The sequence below is a fragment of the Sander vitreus genome, chromosome 2 (assembly GCF_031162955.1).
Source record: "Sander vitreus isolate 19-12246 chromosome 2, sanVit1, whole genome shotgun sequence".
In the NCBI taxonomy this organism is placed as follows: domain Eukaryota; kingdom Metazoa; phylum Chordata; class Actinopteri; order Perciformes; family Percidae; genus Sander; species Sander vitreus.
In genome coordinates, this window is record NC_135856.1 from 6,478,079 (window position 1) to 6,497,769 (window position 19,691).

Below are 19,691 nucleotides of genomic sequence, written 5' to 3' on the forward strand. Positions count from 1 at the left end.
TATCAAAGCCCGCTCTTCTCCACTCCAACACTACCAGCTGGGCTTTGGCTGACAGGGCGAGTATGTCACATTAGATTCAAATTTAAATGACATTCAAACTCCATTTGCAATATCACTTGGCGGAAAATATGGCAATTATTGTACTTCTCGCTTCCGCGTTTGATGTTTAAGGTTGGATTTTGCATACTCACATTGCTGCATAGTGACTTAAATATGACCATAATGGATCTCTGATGGATGTAGACTTTACTACCCATATTTCAACAGTACAGCCCGACTACTTTAATACTATAATGACTTTGGGTGATGGGTCTAGCTGAGTCGGATTATTTGTTTTTGAGAATCTGAAAATTAATTTGAGACAAATCTTGTCTTTCTGCATTAACATTGGTCATTAAATGTGTTCGCACATAATTCAATTTACAAAATGGATAGATGTATTTTATTTATTATATTATTTATTATTTTTAGAATAAATAATCTTGATATGGAAAGTTAATAAAATCAAAAAATGTGTCATATTGAACCTGCAGGAAGCGACCAAGGTAGCCAAGTAGGGCTAACTATGGCTCAGATTTGGCCTACATGGGCTGTTTTCTGGCACCAGAGAGCCAAATGTGAGCCGGCCCATACAGTAAATGGCTTCCAGATTCAGCTAGGCTTTGAAGAAGCTGATGTGGGCTGAGAATCAGCTCTGTTTAGCAGCGTTGTGTCGGTCGCGAAACAAGTCGGCTCTTAAGCCCGGCTCCTTTAAGAGAAGGATGGGAGCCTGCTCCCATCTGAGAGCTGTTTTTGTTTTGATTTGTAAATTCATACAAGACTGAATAATAGGATGACCCTAAATCATATTTGTTAAATAGAATCAAGAAATGTCTTACTTTAAAAGCCAAGAATGGTAAGACTGTAGTATGTTATTGTGCCGGTTACTTAGGCAGTGAACAGGAGACCGCATGTGCATATAGTGTTGGATTCTTTTTCCTTCCAAACTCACATACAAAATGAAATTGTATTGGTGGGATGTCTAAGTTTGAATCTGAATAAAATCTTACCCGATCATTAGCCTTATTCCCAGATAAAGTGTGTTTTTGTAGCACCTCTTTGACAACAAACATGATTGCCTGAGTCAGAAATAATATAATATAAATAACACTTAACTTAATTATTACATTAAGCATTATTAATTCACCAACTTGCTCATTAAAAAGAAGAATATTTTTGTATTTCTTAGGTGGTGCACAATAAATACCCGGTAAATCAAATGAGTAAAAGTTTCGCAAAATGGTAATCATATATATGACATATGTTGATTGCAGCATAGGGCCGCAGGTCGGATACGAACCAGGGCCGCTGCAAAGGACTCAGCCTACATGGGGCGCACGCTCTTACTGGGTGAGCTAGAGGCCGCCCCGTAATCATTATATTTTTAAACTTTAATCAGGGGAAATTTGCTGAGAGTGCACATTTTTTTCAACATCATCTTTCCTCCTGTAACACTCATCAGCTGCTCAGTGCAATCACAGACCTTTTCAACACAACACCAAGCAGCTCCAGTGGAGTAGTTTGGAGATTTAGTGCTTAACGGTATAAAGTTAAAGAAGTGAAGAACATGAGTTATTCCATTTTCCCTGGTTTGTCTTTCTCAGTTCCTCTTTTTAACTGGGACAGGCGTCTGGTACGAACATTATGCTGCTGCTACCAAAAACATCTAGCGCCCTCATGGAGGAGTTCTGACCAGCTAACACAAGCATTGAAGCTTTTGGAATGCACTTTAGTAAATGGTATTCATTGTGCTCATTCTCGGAATAGAGACAAATGGAGAGTCTTAATTCTGGACATGTTTCAAAAAAGGTGCTCAGTAATGCTACTTAAAGCTAGAAAAGCAAGATTTCGAGCTCCATTTTGACTGTATTTCTTTCAGCTTCCCTCACTAAGCTCCTCAGTAAGTATTATGAGGCAGTTTTAAAGAAAAGAAAAAAGCATGACACTTTGATGACCCAGTTTCACATATTCAAAGTGTTTGCAAGATTTGCGTCAGCCCAAAGTTGGTTGCGGTTTCATGACAGCCCTAGAGCTGAATGACTAGTGCTGAGGTAAGAAATGAACCAACTGAAAAGGGGAATCATGACAAGAGTCTCTACCACAGTATGTTGCATAATGTAACTGGAAATCAGGTACGATGACAGTGCAAGCACAGAAAGAAGAGACAACAGAATGGCTGCTAAAATGCTTCTAGGAAACTCAGTCTGTCTGTTTGTTCATTTACTTTGTAGGATCGTCATTAGCTCCTGTAGAGCAGCACTTGTTCTTCCTTACAATTGGTCGACAATGCAATAATGAATGTGCTGTACATCAAACTAAATCATGGTCATTGCATCACATGGTCAGTCCATACCAGACCTCTGTAATCACTTCACAAATTGTTAACTCTTTAAATTTCTGTGAGTGATTTTAATCTATGTGAGATATATGTGTGTATGTGTGTTTGTTGTGTTATGGTTGTCTAAGCTGCTGGATGCCTAAAATTTCCCTCGGGATGAATAAAGTATCTATCTATCTATCTATCTATCTATCTATCTATCTATCTATCTATCTATCTATCTATCTATCTATCAAACACAATACAATACATTGTAAACGATACAAAATAGGACATCATAAGACGAAGACTAAACACAATAGCATAATTTCATTGCATAACACATATGATAAAGACAAAATACACAGACAAGACAAAGAGAGACACATAGTGTCTACATGTCAACATATGTACTGCATAAAACAAAATCAAAACTGCTAATATGGCCTTCCATTTTCCATCCTTCTTCAAATACAACACTCTCACTCAGAATTTAGACCTTTTTATATCATTGTCACATTCTTCAATACAACAACCTGTCAGATGATCCAAACAGGTTTAGCAGGCAAAGAATGACAAGAATGAGTCAAAATTGAAAAGCATGTACATGTCTATGAGTGTGTGTGTGTGTGTGTGTGTGTGTGTGTGTGTGTGTGTGTGTGTGTGTGTGTGTGTGTGTGTGTGTGTGTGTGTGTGTGTGTGAGAGAGAGAGAGAGAGAGAGAGAGAGAGAGAGAGAGAGAGAGTGAGAGAGAATGAGGGGGATGGAGGGGTGGAAAGAGTCAGATCTACACTCCTTTCCCTGTTTCTAATTAGAGTCTGATGTTCAGGGTCAAACTCACCGTGTGCAGGTACTGTAACACTGTTTACACTGATCACTACAGCTCATCTACACATGTATCTGTGTGTGTGAGTGTGTGTGTGTGTGTGTGTGTGTGTGTGTGTAGGCAGGAAATGAGAACCATGATGAAGTGTGTCTCAGAGAGGAAACTCTGTTTAATTAGCGCTCCTCAGAGAGAGATCAGACTGACCAGCCTGCAGCAACAGGTTAAGCGCAACAAGCAGGGAGGGAGGGTGAGAGGGAGGGAGATGGAAGGAGGGTGAGATACAGTGAGAGACTGCAGGAGATCATTACCTCAATTTCCCATTAATTAATTCATTACTGTTTTGTTCAAACATTTTTTACAATATTAGTAGAAGGGGGTCCCTGCTGCGTCTCTCTTTCAGTTAAGGGGTCCTTGGTTTAAAAATTTTTTGAAGAATCCTGATGTATGTGTATGTAACACTGTAGTTTATTCTTTGGGCTAGGACCTTTTTTAAAGCAGTTTTTACTGAGAGTTTGTGCTTTGCCAGGAACCATTCATATTTTGCAGTTTCAGAAAACAGTTCCGCCACAGACCAGGAAAAACCTAGTCTAAAGTCAGTGGCGCGTTATTCAGATGCTATTTTAAGGGCGCATGCTTGGCCGTAATGTAGAGTGTGCACACCGCGCATACACTTTGCTTCTCTCATCTCACGGACCCAGCAGTTCCCATTTTTGCAAACTATACATAAATACAAGGAAAAATATGACCTTGTTTTACACAACATTTCCATGAATCATGGATGTGTTGATGACATAAATGAGGAACTATTAGACGACTTAAGGAGATGTGATGTTGAACTGCATGTGCCGATGCCACTTAACCCAAATGCCCCAGCAGCAGCAGCAGCACGGGAGAGGAGAGACAGAAGAGCTGCATCGTCTATAGTGAGGTCATCTCGGTCTAATGTTAGACTACATTGCAAAAATATCACCATGCATTCATAACCTCGTGATTCAGTGAGAGTGAGCCCAAAACATTTGAAAGTGTGTTTTTGTGACATTTCTTTATTTACATTTACATTGTCAAAAAGAAAACTCAATAGCAAACGGTCTCCTCGGCTGTGAACCGTTCCTGGCGTGCGCCCATGGATGTATTAAGAGCGTGCGCCTAGCAAATCCGCCATTATAATGGCAATCCGCCATAGAACAAGCACGCCTGCTTTTAAAGGGAATGTGAGATAACGCTCTGATTGGTTTATTGCACGTTACGCCCAAACCACACCTAATAGAGTAATGTAGCTACTTCAGACCAACCCATTTTAGATTTGCGTCGGGCGCAAGAGTCCTTTATCCCGCCCGAGATCCGCCAACAAAGCTACTTGCGTTTGGCGTTTGATACTTCAGATCATTAAAATAGGGCCCTTAATGTTTCCATAATGACTATCCAAAATCATGATACCATGGAACCGTGTTTTTGTTTTTTAAAAAAAGTGGCAGACTGAGCCTAAAGAAAATGTGAATTGTATTAGGATACAATTTATTTAAAATGAAAACAAGTGCAATTAATAATGAATGTGATGTTTTATTTAGCATAATTACATTATGTTTTATCCTATCCAATATTGCCTATTTTTCTAAGATTATTGACACATTATGTGTGATATTGGCCGATACAAACAAATTCGTCATGACTTGATATGAAGATAAATGTGTTTGCTTTGTCTGCTTTAAACCGCCTCACTGAGGACATTATCATGCTAATGAGGGCTTTTCATCAGTCTTGGTGAAGTTACTATCTGTCTTATGAGTTAGAAAATAAATTCTGTCACCAGTATATTAAGACAAATGAGTGTGTAAGTGTGTGGTGGGGTTTTGACAACACTGTAATACTACAGCTTTGATAAAGCTCATGTTAAAATACATGTGGAAGATTGGTCCCCTTGGTTTTGTGACAGTTCACGGCAGGACGAATACTTTGTTATTGAGGAACAGCGACAGTCACACTTTTGAGTGGAGGTTAGTGCTACAGCAATTCACGTACTATTTGAGACAAGAAAATGAGCTGCAGGACGACGCTGGGAGCACATTTGAGTGTGGAAATGAAGCAGGGGACAGATAACAATGGAGCTCAACTGATTAAGTTACAAACGGGGGGACAACAGAGCAGAGAGGATGATACAAGACGGATACAGAAGTAAATATAAAGTGAATCCAATCAGCACAAAGCAGATAAAGCAAACTCAAATATGAGAGATTGGAAAGACTGATCGAAGGAATGGAGGTACATAATGGTGCCAAGAGGGAGACGGAGAAACAGAAGAGAATGAATAACAAACTGAGCTAAGTTCAACCAGGGGCCAGATGCATATATGTGTACATATGAAGGTCTGCACCACCACAGTGCAGCGATGATCTGCATACCATTGTGCTACACATGTCTTCATTATCCCTGGTCATAAATAAATCACTATAGGGTTTTTACATGCCAATGCGGCAAATGCCTGGAGCAAGGCCCTTAATAATGGATGATGCCCTGTCTTCAGGACAGTGGATCAGTGGATTAAAAAGAGTATGTGAATGTGTGTGTGTGTGTGTGTGTGTGTGTGTGTGTGTGTGTGTGTGTGTGTGTTTGTTTATCGATGGGAAGTCCAGGAGTAGCTAAAGGCCATCTGCCGTCTGAAGAGCGATAGCCTTTTAATTAACTTCATTATCTAGCTGCCCATCGCTAATGGATATGTGCAACTGATTAAACCGCATGTTGCAGAGTTCTCCAGAAAAGATATTGGGGGGGGGGGATAACAGAAAGGAGAAGAGATAAAAAATAAGGAATGGAGAGATAAAGGGACGAGAGAAAAGTAAACCATGTGGGAAACGAGGAGAGGAAAGAAGTGGGCAGGAGCAAGAAGAGGAAGTGTATACATAACAGGATAAAAAAAACACAAAAAAAACAGGAAGAGAGGAGAAACAATGGACAGAAGAAAGAGAAGAGAGAAGAGACAATATTGGTAGAGGAATGGAGGTGAGATGGAGAGGGAGGTTAGGGGTGTAAATCACAAGTTGTATCACGATTAGAGGTTATATACATTCTTTGAACAACAACACAATATTTGCTGTTATCTTGAAGTCAGCCACAATATGATTTCGATTGGATTCAATTCAGAGGCCTGCGATCGATATGAGACAATATCATTAATGCCCATTTAACACAATCAGTTACACTGATAGCGTCTCAAAAAAAGCAACTAAAATATGATATGACATTTTTACTACTGAGCTCTTCCAGACATTTACATGAAAAAATATGAATTGGGAATCTAAAATAAAGGGGAATCTAACAGACGATACGATTATATTGGATCGTGGATCATTGGATCGATAAATGGATCCAGACTGATGTATCGGACAGGAGAGGACCAAGACAAAAGAGAACAATGGAGAGGGTGAGGATGTTAGCGTGTAAGAGGTGAAGAAAGGAGAATCAAAAAAAAAAAAAAGGAAAAGTCGAGCAGAGCAACAGAAGAAAGGACATTTTACCTTGACAGTCATCTCCGCAACAAAGATGGCAGTAAAGATGTAGTTGGAAACAGTGAGAAACAGCCTTTCCTGTAACAAAAGGAGAAAGGACAAAAAGTGAGAGAAATGAAAGGGAACGAGTTTGAAGGCGGAAGGGAAGAGGAACAGAAGAAATAAAAGAGTGAAAAAGAAGCGGCAGCTCGGGAAGACAAAGTGTTACAGGAAGATTGATTGCAGTTGGCTTTATTTAGAAGCTTCTGAGAGCAGGGAATGAGACTTCATTTGTCATTGTTTTTGCTATTAAATTAGAATTAGCTGTCGTTGGCAAATTAAATGCCCAACGTGAAAGAGTTGTTCCGCTTTGATTTGAACGCTTCAGATCACTTGCTTTGAAAACTGCCTACCATTCAATCATTTTTGTGCCGCTTGATTGCAGGAAAGTGGCTTGATGCCAGAATCTAGTGAGAGCTCGGAATGAATGAATGAATGAAGGTAAAGCGGCATTTTGAAGTGGATCTTAGTCATTTAAATAATTGCTTGTTTGTAAATCAAAAATTATTTTTCCTAAATGAGCAACAGCTTATTTACAAGAAATATTGCACATTAGAAATTGGTTATCATTACAACCAGAATTGTTATACCTGAGCTACATCTAATATCAAATGTGTTCTTGAAAGAGAAGTCAATTCCGTCAATTAAAAAATAAAAACCTGCACATGTATATTAAACTCTATTTCTACATACAGTTAAGATCAATATTTTTAACCAAAAATGGGCTCTGAAGATGTCTACCGTATAACAGGATTTCTGCAGCTTTCAGCAAGTTAAAATAAAGAGCTTTTTAAGACCATTATGAATTAAATGTAAGACCTGTATCATAACATCAACTAAGCCCTAAATTCAGTTTTGTTCAAGCCAAGTAACGCTAAACTTGCACTTCCCCCATAGCTGAAGAACAACATCAGTTTTATGTCTGTGGTACGATCCCAAAAGCTGATTGGCTGCACTATTAGTTGCACGTTGGTCTCATTTGTAGTCAAAATACAGAGAATTATATTGGAACTACAAAAATAAAGAGCATTAGAGGTAGCGTTGCATGGACGTAGGGAAATTAAACCTGTTTAAAATTATTTAAGACCTAGAACACGATACTTTATAATTTAAGACTTTTTAAGGCCTTTTTGACATTTTGATTTGATTTCAGATTTGTAAGACCCCGCGGAAACCCTGTATAAGAGCAGTCTCACCTCAGATATGCAGACTGTAAGAGGATAAAACAATGTTCACTTATAGCAGTTACATCACTCATGAGCTGGGCCACGCAGAATCTGCAAATGGCTAATCCAGCTAATTTTTCTGCGGATTTAACAAAACATTCAAATTAAACTCAGAATGTTAACACATCTCCACCCAAAGCAGAAAAAACAGTCCCCTAAATTCCGCAGATTTTTTTAATCTGGATCACCGCTATAAACTGTAAAAGAATCTGTAGTTTCCGTTTCGGTCTGCTCATGAGTAAACACAGCATTACAGTGTTTGATGATCAGGGATGTAGAAACATAGCTCTTACCAGGCTGCCTTGCATTATCTTCGGCCTCTCCAGAGCCACTGTGATGCAGTTGAGAAAGATGAAGGCCAGGACAACATAGTCAAAGAGCTTATGGGCGATAATGGACTGGCAGAGCACCCTGAACCTAACATGAGAGAAACAAAAAGAAGAGGAAGATATGAGGAGAATGCAAGATTTGTTCAAGAATTGTCTATATGGGTATATGTTCATGTGAAATTGCATCGAAACAGCTGAAGGTCTTTTACTTCTCCTCTTAACTAGTTTCTTTAAGATACCCAAAAAAAAAATCGTCTTATGGGTGAAAGGAAATACTGTTTACTGTTGACATCTGATATTTTAGCGGTATTACACTTGTTGAAAACCAAGTATGATTTAGAGTACACGTTGGGAGTACAAGCAACAGAAACAGAATTTTTCGAGACTGTAATCGTTTTAGTTTTGACGCCGGTATAAATCTACATCTTTAACTAAACAGGATGGGAAGGTACAACTCTGTGGTCAACTTGTAGTTAAGAAGTGTGAATATAAAATAGAAAGATTTTTTTTTCATTTTAATGGAGAAAGACAATGTTGTGAAATGTTGGAAGTTTTCATTTCTCCTCGCCTCCAACAATTATTCTAATTAAACAATCTGGGTTTCCTTTTGAAAGGTTTTTTAGGGGAAACTTATTCTAAGGTGGGACAGCTCACCAGGCATCAGCTCCTGTTTGCATCATGTGATGAGAACCACTGTCTATCTCTATGTCTATCTGAATAGATTTTAATATCCTTAGAAACTCTCACACACCTCATCTGCAGCTATAAAGGGAACATAATATACTGATCCTGAGAGAGAATCAATGTGCTAATCTGACTGCTTTTTCCTCCAGACCTGGCAACCCTGTCCCTTTATCTATCGATTCAGATCTGGCAACAACCGTCCCGATATTGAGCATGAGCAGCGGCATCGCTGGTGTAGGCACTTCCCATCCCACCTGAGACACAACTTCTGTTGCTGGCTTGTTTCTCCTTTTCTTTGTTTGTCTGCTTTAATTCTGCTTAGGTACACTTGTTAGAGCAAACACACACACACACACACACACACACACACACACACACACACACACACACACACACACACACAGACACAGTACACTGCGGCATAAAGAAGGCATAGATGCACATATGCTCACACACTCCCACATGCACATATGCAAAGTCATCCACAAACACGCAAAACGACACTAGCAAAGATATGGCCTAATGCTAGTACACACGCTGCCAACACATGCAGCCCTTGCTTGACAGATGGCCCCTACCAGGATGCCAAAACACAGCCCTGGGACCTGGCTTCCCTTAAGTGGCTATCAGCACGCAAGGAATTGGGTGAGTGAGCGAGTGGATGACTGAGTGATTTTTCATTTATGTTGCTTTCAGGGGCCTTCTCTTTTCTAACAGCAATGCATTGGAGGCTGGAAGAAAACCTAATAACACAGACAAACACAGATGAACACACAGGCACACACAGGCGCGCACACACACACACACACACACACACACACACACACACACACACACACAACTTGGAGCCCAGAGTCAATAACATTGTCTAGAGAAAAAAAAGAAATGGGTGGAGGAAACACGCAGAGACATCACTTCAGCAAGCCATTTGTGAAACTAGAGGACAGCGGTTTTCTCTGTGTGAACAGACAAATGGTGTGACTAAGCAGCTCGCTGTTCTTCTACATTATCAGGACAGAGCTGGTAATGTTTGTTAACATTTGTTTTCAGTGCCATTGGTCTTGCTTGTCGACTCATCTTTGTGCACTTTAAGTTTCTCTGCACTTTAGTGCTGAACAAACAGGCTCGGTAGTAGAACCACTTTGCCAAAGCAAACTCTCACAAGTACTGACACAGAGATGTTTCCCACTTTGTTTTCTCATTAAAAAGGTTCATTTTTATTCAACCTTTTTTTTTGGTTCAGATCAATTCCCACTGACCAATGTCAAGTAGACCAAGGTTTTAAATAAAGGTCAAAGGGTTTTATGTGTCACTTTTTCATTGGTATACTTTCAACGAGGTTGGAGATTTTGGAGTGGAGAAACAAATCAGTCCATGTGGTTTACTGTATGTGTGCACAGAAGGCATCAGCACTTCTATATCTATCAGTTTAGCAACAACAAAGTTATAAAAAAAACGTTTTCTGGAATTATTTGTTTAGAGTTTAAAGCTTTAGCGCGTAACATTTTAATATTAATGAACGTCCGTTAGATTCAAGCCATTGCCAAATGAGTTGCTACAAAGCTAATTGAGACTATAAGCTCCACACAACTCTCTCTGTATTTCTCAGTATGGCTATGTTCAGAAGATTGTGGCGTCCAGGTACTTTCCCGCGCAGAAAGTCGAGTGAAGATACTTACCTCTTCTGAACAGTCCATCATGTTTTTTAATCCTCCGTGTCCTCCTTGGCTACTAGCAACTGCGCGGAGGAAGGGTGGGTGAGGTGCACGGTCGCGGAAGGCTTGTATCATGTGGACACGCCGACAGTTCTATCGTCATTACTTAGATTTCCTCATGGGTGTGGCAGAAACTACGCACTATAGCTTTAACACTCAAACACTCAACTAACCTGCTCCATCAGGCTGGCGTTGGTGTGGTTTGATTAGATTGTGATTCGATTGGCAGTAGTCTTACCCTGCTAATGTTTTATGTATTACCCGAGACCACAGACCTAGAACAGTTAAACTCTAAGGAAGGACATGCTCTTCTGTTTTTAGAGCTGATTTTCTGTTCATTTGACTGATGTTTATGCGGGGGAGGGGTTAGAGCTGAGTTGTCCACTCACTTGTTCTGAGGGGAGAACAAGTAGACGGACCACTCCTCTCTAGATTCACACCAGTCTGGCTTGTACACCTCCATCATCTTCTGGATACGGAAACAAAAATTCTGGAGGAGAGAAAAGGGAATAGAGATGAAAAAATTGGAGGGTAATGGTTGTGTTTAAAGATCAAACAGTAATACCCATAATCTGTCATCAGTAATACATATCATCAAATTATCAACGTTGTGTTTTGGTTACTGTTGCCTGTGCCAGGTTCGGTTCGAGATTTCTGCCTGTTAAAAGGATGTTTTCCTCGCCACCGCCAGACTAAGTGCTCTTTGGGGAATTGTTGGGTCTCTGTAAATTATAGAGTGTAATCTAGACCTACTATTTCTATAAAGTGTCCTTCTATTATGATGGTACACTATAATACAATTAAATGTTTATGTTTTAGCTTGTTGTTCTTAGTTCTTAGTATTATATTATAATATAATATTAGAATTTTGTTTCTATAAGTCGCATAGATTAACAACCACAACTACAGCACGTATACTTTTTTAAGATAACATTATATATTATCCCCATGCTATCCATTAGATTCCTGGCACTCTTGGACATGTCACAATGTGACTGCAAAGTAACTGCAGTGGTTAGACAAACCAATACTGCTGCCTCATTTGTACACTAACTCCCACAATGATTATGATATATGTTTTGGTTTTCAGTATTGGAAGGGTTCCCTATTCATCCCTTGCTAGCAGCTTCCCTGAGTGGGCCAAAGCTAAAGCTCCTTTCTCATTTTGACGCATACACAACAACATTAAAAAGATACACTACTGCCATTATAACATCCCTCCTAAAACTAAAGTATCTAGTTTAGCAGCCCATCTTAGCATTAAGACAATACAGTGGAAAACATATTATCTTAAAGTGCTCATGTTATGCTCATTTTCAGGTTCATAATTGTATTTAGAGGTTGTATCAGAATAGGTTTATGTGGTTTAATTTTCAAAAAACACCATGTTTTTGTTGTACTGCACATTGCTGCAGCTCCTCTTTTCACCCTGTGTGTTGAGCTCTCTGTTTTAGCTACAGAGTGAGACATCTCACTTCTGTTCCATCTTTGTTGGGAGTCGCACATGCCCAGTAGCTAAGTACGGACTACTACTGAGTCAGAAGCAGAGTATGAGGGCGTGCCACGCTAGCAGCTAGGCGAGCATTATAACATGTGTTACAAAGTGACACACATTTGTCACGGAAGTAAAGGCTGGACTACAATAGAGCTGTTTGGAGCAGTTTGTGAACAGTGTTTTCTGTTGGAGATGGTAAGTCCCTTTGGGGTGGACTTTGGGCTTTTTCACTTTGTAAACCTATAACGTGCACAAAAAAGATATATAACACAATAAAGGAAAGGGAAAAAGCCAAAAAGCATAATATGAGCACTTCAAGCGGTGATGATTATTCATTTTGCTTGTGACCTTAATGGCATTTCTTCTTTAGTAAATAGTCTTGGTAAATAAAGAAAGAACCACGGATAACAAATGTACAGTAGATCTGTGCCACTCACGTAATCTGTCTCTTCATCGAGGTCTGTTCTGTCCTTGCGCGCATTGACTTGAGGGAAAACCTCAGACATTAGCTGAGTGTGGGGACCCGGTGCCTTGCCATTACAATCCCGGTGGTCCACTCCGAAACCACTACCAGTGCCAGACCCCCCAGTGATGGATCCCCCTGCCCCAGACCCACTCCTCCTCCCGGGGTCTGGCTGAACAGGGGGCAGGCCCGGGGGCGGTCCGCCTGCCCGAAGCAGCTCCGGGAGCTCCAGGGAAAGAGCCCGTCGATCCCTCCTCCCAGCAAAATGTCTGGACAGAAACAGTGGGGGTGGAGGTGGATGATGAGGGGGTAGATTATGATGTGAGTGGGGTGGGTGGGAGAGAAGCGACTCCTGCTCGGCAGCATAAGCGTAGGAGTAGGGTGAGCGGGTGCTGTGTACACGGAGGCTGCCTCCTACCAGAGGAGCCCCACCAAACCCGTAGCTCCTCCGGCCCAGACTGTTTGAGCTAGACCTGCAGTGCAGACACAGATCAAACGTACAGTTATGTAATATTCATGAACAATTTTCAACACGTAGCAATAAAGAGGTAATCAACACTTTCTGCATATTAAGAGTTTAGTCATGGAGCATAAAACAACAGGAAAGGTTTGATGTTTCCATGTAGGTAATTAAGGCTTAATGAAGGTATTAAGAATGCATTAAGGCAATAGCTGAAATCAATTGCTGAAAGTAAATCAGATTGTCTACCTGCGGCTCCATGCTGATTGCGGAAGCAAAGGGCGCCCCCAGTTGTGGTAGTTGGAACTGCGAGCATGACGCTAGAATAGACACAGCAATTATCGTCAGAGTGCATCCAGTAAAACCAAATCTCTCCATACACCAATGACCCAAACCCATCACCATGTTCCCAGATCTCAGCAATTAACTTGGTCAGTACAAAGTTATCAGAACCAATAGAAAGGATGCCAAACCTACAAAAGAGCTAGGTCACCGCGAGGAGATATTTGCTAAATTTGACAAAAAGTATATTGGATTAACATCACGAACTGGGCATGGACCAGTATGTGAATATTTAGCCATGGGGATACGTGGAAAAGAGCATGCCTGCTACTGTAGTCCAATGATGAATTAATAAATACTAGAGATGTTCCAATACCGATATCGGTATCGGCTCCGATACTGCCTAAAACGCTGGTATCGGTATCGGGAAGTACTGGATTTTATGCACCGATCCGATACCACGTATTAAAGCCCTAAAGAAAATCTACGTTACTAAATAACTGACCGTCAAACTGCATAATAAACGAAAGTTCTGTGGCGTTCATTGTTTGTGTTTGTTCATGTTTCACAAAGAGTTTAACCTGAGCCAGACTGACAACAAAGATAGAAATAATATCACATCCATACAGGGATAGTAGTATACAGTTGTTAAAACATAATAAAATATATGACACACTTGTAACGGATCGGTACTCGGTATCAGCCGATACGCAAGTTCAGGTATCAGAATCGGTATTGGGAAGCAAAAAATGGTATCGGGCCATCTCTAATAATTACATAAGTAAATGACCGAACGAAGGCAATATAAACTGTTTTTACAAATGAGATTGCACTGCACTCAGCAGGCTGTCATCAACCCCTGAGTGCCACTTAGGGGAACATAACCTGTTCTGTTTGTCTCCGCATGTCTAATCCTCTCAGCATGATAGACCTAATTACGTGTTTTACACTTGGAAACGTACATGTTGCCAGTCAAAGCGTGAGCTAAAGCCATATACCGGTGAATCTATGCATCTGTCTCTATAGAAACTGTAGTGAAGCGTGCACGCTAGCTGTTAAGTAACACCGGCAGTCCACACAGAACTGCACTGCAGATCTCCCCAGAGGAACATTCAGTGTGTGTTTGTGTGTATTACTGTCAAGACAATTTGTTCCACACTATACGGCATAAACCACAGACAAAGGCTGGTACTAATGTCCTGTATATTATGTAGTCAGACAAACATACTATAACAATTACAACTTTTTACTTATATCAAATGAAATGGAATGCCAATGCCTATCTCAAATAAAAACAGTTAATCTCCAGATATACCATACTCCTCTGCACCAATGCAATGCATTACTGTTGTCCAGTCAGAGATAAAGGCTTACTGTGTTATACACTCTATTGATTTCAGGTACAATTTTGCTGACGCTGAACTAAGGCTAACTGCTGTACTTAAAAGAAATTCCCCCGATTAAAGACAAGTGAAGGGATTGAAGGGAACATGTTGCCATCCTGACCCTGTTTCTCTATTTTTTAAACAACATTCGTTGAACTGATAAACCCTTTTACTTTCACTTATGTTAACCTTAAAAATGTATACATATTAGGTCACCAAATATACTGTGTATTTATACAAATGCGTATATTGTAAGTGGCAAAAAATGAAAGAATATCCTTTGAGGGTGATCTTTTTATATAATGATGACTTGTGTGTTTAGAGTTAAACAGATCTTTGACTCCACTGTGTACTCCCCCCCCCCCCAAACAAAGCAGCACACTGATGTAATTGATTATGCTGCAACACAATATAGCAATACATAATTTGCCCCGAGTTTCATGTGAGTCCAATCAACAGTGTCTGATAAGCTGTGTGAGAAAGAAAATCAAACAAACCACCCAACAAAAAGATGGAACTGATTCATCAAGTGTGATTTCATCAAAGAGGATCAAACACAACCAGAGCTGCTGATAAAACTGAAAACTTCAAATCACACAAACAAAACAACAAACTTTCTTGACTGCTTATTATTTCTGTACGTTTTCTCCGGGTGATGTAACTGGTGCCTACTGATAACAATAAACTTGGAGCGCTGTGAGAGAAGAGGAGAACGTTCACAGTGAAGTGGATCTTCCACGCCCACAGTGTTTAACATTATAACCTCTAAGGTAAGATAGTTGCTAAACTACAGCTTATCACCGCTCTAGTGTTCACTCCCCTCTATCTTCCTGTCACTGCGTCACCATCTCTCTGTTCTGATTCGCCCTCTCTAATTCTCCCTGTCATTCTTTTTCTCTCTACTCCTCTCACTTTCTCTGTGATCAAACAGAAGAGCGGGACAGTCAATTAATACAAGTTGCCATGGCAACGGGATGCTGAGCCAAACCTTGTAGAACCTTGATTCAGTTTCTCTCTCCCGAGGTTTTGGTTCAGTAAGCACAATGCTGGGGCATTCCAATTGTGTCAGTGTGTTTTTAGAATCTGCATTATATGCAGATGTTTTTATGTTGACTGCAGGGTGCAACAATTATCTGATTAAAATAAAAAAGACTAGGCTAGCTGTACAGCAGCTGCAATAATATGAGAATACATGACAGAAAAGTGTCCCTTGCAAGTTTCTCTTTTTAGAAACTTTCTTCTATGCCACCACAAGTGTGGGAACAAAGTGGTTTATACTGGTTTGGCAACAACTGTTAATTTTGTCTTTCATTAATCTGCTAAATTTCCCTTTCTGAATTTGGTTGAGGCAAATGCCCTCTAATAATACTAATACGTGCTGCAATTTTACAAATTTATTTTTCACTTCACTACATACCATTTTTATGTAATAAGTATGTTTATATGTGCTAGACAACGCATTCTCATGAACGGGTACGTATGATATCGTACGAAAATGTATGCACACTGGTCATGTGACGCCGGCTGGCTAAGAGCTCCAGGCCGCCAAGCGGCAGTTGCTAGTTGTTTAAGCCACTACAGAGCTTTGTGACGTCGGCTACAGTCCTCTGTGGTATCAGCAGTAGCTGGTGGTTCAGTTTACCCGAAAATAGGTGACTTTGAGCCGGGTACAAAGCACCGCGAGCTGCCGGTTGTTGCAGCGGCTAATAAGGTTACATTTTTCACAAAATATCAGCGTTTTGCCGCAAAGTCCTGTATGTTAACACCCACCCATCCACCCCGACCTCCTCCCTACGCAGCCAGTGGCCGGCAATGTAGTGAATATAGCAACAAAAACGTGTAATGCTTACGAATTACAGTGCTGAACTTTTCATAGCTTTTGATTGAATGGTTCATGAGAACAGGCTGTGCTAGAAGTCAGGGTATTAGTTGATTTGAATTATCAATGTGTTTCCCCCCCAATACAGGCAGTAATTAGTTGTTTTCTTTTATTTTTTAAGTTGTATTATCGAAAAATGCTAGTGCTGCTGTTGGGTGTGATCAAAAGCAAATAGAAAGCTTTCAAGTCTGAGATTTCAGTCAACCATGGCAGCCACCAAATTCAAGAAAATCTATTTCACAAAATACATGTTTTTTTGTTTGTCTTTGATATTTCGGCAAAAAACACCTTCTGATTTTAATGAAAATCATGCTTTTATCTTACAGCATAACATAAAATAAATAAACCTTCACTATAAGGGATTATCCATCCCAAGTCAGTTTAGTTAGTTAATAGATTTTAATACAATACTGAAATAAAGTAAGCCTAACACTTTGTGGAAAGGAAGAAAACTGTGTTATCTCTTTAATTCTAAACATTTTGTTTTGGTTTGTAAAGGTAAAACGGTTGGAAAAAGGTTGGGCGTGATGCAATGTAGTATATCATTTGTCTTGAACAGGCTGTCATCAGTATGGTCCTTTCACTTGACGTTGACTGTTCTGTCTATAATAGTATCAGTAAGTACCAGAGAGAGGGAGCGTCTCTCCAGGCTGCTCTTTCCCAGGCTCATCACACTGCTCTTTCCAGACTCAATGGTGAAGCTCCGCCTCTCTGAGGAGTAGGATCCCCTGGGCCCCGAAAGGGCCCCCAGCTCCAGGTGGCCGTTGGGTGTCAGTGTGCAGATCCTTGGTTCTGTAGGTAGTTGAACAGAGAGAGCATGTAAAATAGTACTTATGTTGCTTTTTGTGCCATCCATCTAATGTATGTTGTTACCCATTTGGAGTCTATCAAAAATACACTGTTAGATAAGTTTAGATTGACGTTATTGATTGGGAAATTTGGGAACATTCAGAGCTACAGCAGCAAAATATCAGACACACAGCACACATACAGAATATCCAATAAACAATAAATAGGAATAGAATACAAGAACAAATATTCAAAAAATACACAAGAAAGAATGTACAAACGTATATAGAAGTTTGGAATAAAAATGTACAACTACTTACGTTTTTATGACTATGTAAGTAAAACGTGTTTGTGCAAGTTCCACTTAGTGCAGTATTGTGATGTATATTAGTCTTATCTATCACTCAGTGATGAATTGTTAAAAAATGTGATTGCCTGTGGTAGGAATGATTTCTTGTAGCGTTTCTTCTTAGGCATAGTCAATCTACAATTTTAGCTCATTCCTGAAGCTATTCTCTTTTTTACTCAACCACTTTCTATTAAGCTGTCTTGTATATCTTTATCTCACTGTGATTTCCTAGATTTTTCCAGAATGACATTTTATAACCCCCAGGCAACTGACTTCAATCTGTTGTGGGTTATAGATGTATAGAGGTGCAGAGAGCCATTGCACCAATAGTCTATATCCTCGACATTCCACTTCTGGGATTGCTTCGTTGCATGACTAAAAAAAAACTTTTGAACGTACACATGTTCCACCAAAACAAGTTCCTTCCTGAGGATATTTTGCAGTGGCACTGTGGCTTTTCCCGGTGCTTAGCATCACCCAAGACGGTTGTGATTGGTTTAAAGAAATGCCAATAAACAAGAGCACGTTTTGGACTTTTGGACTAGTGTGGATTAGCCAGACCCTCCTCTGCAGCGCGGTGAATGAAGGTCTGGCAAACTTATTGCACCACTATACCCTACTACTATAGCCCACTCATACTGTATAGAAATGATTCCACCAGTCTCTAAACTCATGTTTAATCCTCTCTGAACTGCATTGTTTACTGGGTCTGTTGATGAAGGCTGTATGGCTGGAATTGGTCCATTGTGAGCTTTGGATAAAGATAGAGGTCATTTATATTCCACATAAGACTGCTGGCTATGCTCTGACTTTTTGTAAGCTTTTGGCACATAGTTGTGTCTTACTTTTGGTTTTAGGGTTGAGCACATGAAGTAGCCTCACTGGAAAACAAAGATTATTGGCTTACATTTTAAGATGCAAGCAAATCGTTGGGCATGTTGTTCATTTAACTCTGTGATTTCAATTTTGGTATAGTGGTGAATCAAAATTAACACACAATTTACAGAAACCAGTGGTTTGGTTTAAACACCTTAAAACCACCAATTTAGAGTAATTGTCAGTGCCCTAAACAAATTATACTTTTGCAAACTGTGCTTTTAATAATTGTACTTTTACATTTTTTACATTTGACAACAACTGGAAGCTGCTTAACACCCTCCATATTCTTCAAATTTTTACATTCAATGTCTAACTTTGTCATCCTGATTGTCTATATTGTAATTTTTATTATGCTGGTTATTCTGTACAAACAATCTCTATTCCATGTCTGTACATCCCTCCTCAGTTACCCGTTCTAAGATTTCTTCCATTTTTTCTCTGTTAAAGTTCTTTTTGGGGGGTGTTTTCTCGACTCAAGGGTCAAAGGACAGAGGTTGTTGTATGCTGTACAAACTGTAAAACCCCTTGAGACAAATTTGTGATATTGGGCTATATAAATAAAATTGACTTGACTTTGTTGTTAAATGACACTGACAAATGAAAAATGATGAAAACAAACATTATGATACTGATATGTTGTTATTTCATTTTGGAGTAGAACTCTGTTGGCTATATTTTAGCTTGGCTGACAGGATATAATTATGATTTTAAAGTTTTAATTTGAAAGTTGTATTATGTCCTAACCTACATAAGATGGGTCAGTTATTTTAACTTCAGCAACTGACGGATAAAACTCAAATTGAAAACACACTGTAATTATAAGGGTGAGAGGGGAACATGGCCTCAGCTCACCAGACAACTTTATGGAGTCGTGCTTCTCGCTCTCGTCAAAGGAGGAGTGGTCGTCATCCGAATAAGAGCGATTGGCATCACCCTGGAGACAAAAAGGGGGGCGAGGGACAGACCAAGGAGATAAAGAGAATAACTAGACGTAGAATTACACAGGCCTTGTGCTGTGGGAGGCTTTAAAGTG

The 19,691-nt window shown here is 39.9% G+C and overlaps 1 protein-coding gene across 1 annotated transcript in view; it reads right to left on the reverse strand.

Moving 5' to 3' along the window:
• Positions 1-19,691, reverse strand: part of cacna1ib (calcium voltage-gated channel subunit alpha1 Ib) — a 208,259-nt gene that overhangs the window by 70,122 nt on the left and 118,446 nt on the right. The window contains exons 14-20 of the mRNA XM_078270804.1: positions 19,511-19,592; positions 17,272-17,433; positions 13,345-13,414; positions 12,610-13,108; positions 11,067-11,167; positions 8,243-8,366; positions 6,694-6,762 (exon numbers count right to left, since the gene is read on the reverse strand). Of these exons, the coding sequence (XP_078126930.1) occupies positions 6,694-6,762; positions 8,243-8,366; positions 11,067-11,167; positions 12,610-13,108; positions 13,345-13,414; positions 17,272-17,433; positions 19,511-19,592 (1,107 nt within the window). The remainder of the gene's footprint in view (positions 1-6,693; positions 6,763-8,242; positions 8,367-11,066; positions 11,168-12,609; positions 13,109-13,344; positions 13,415-17,271; positions 17,434-19,510; positions 19,593-19,691) is intronic.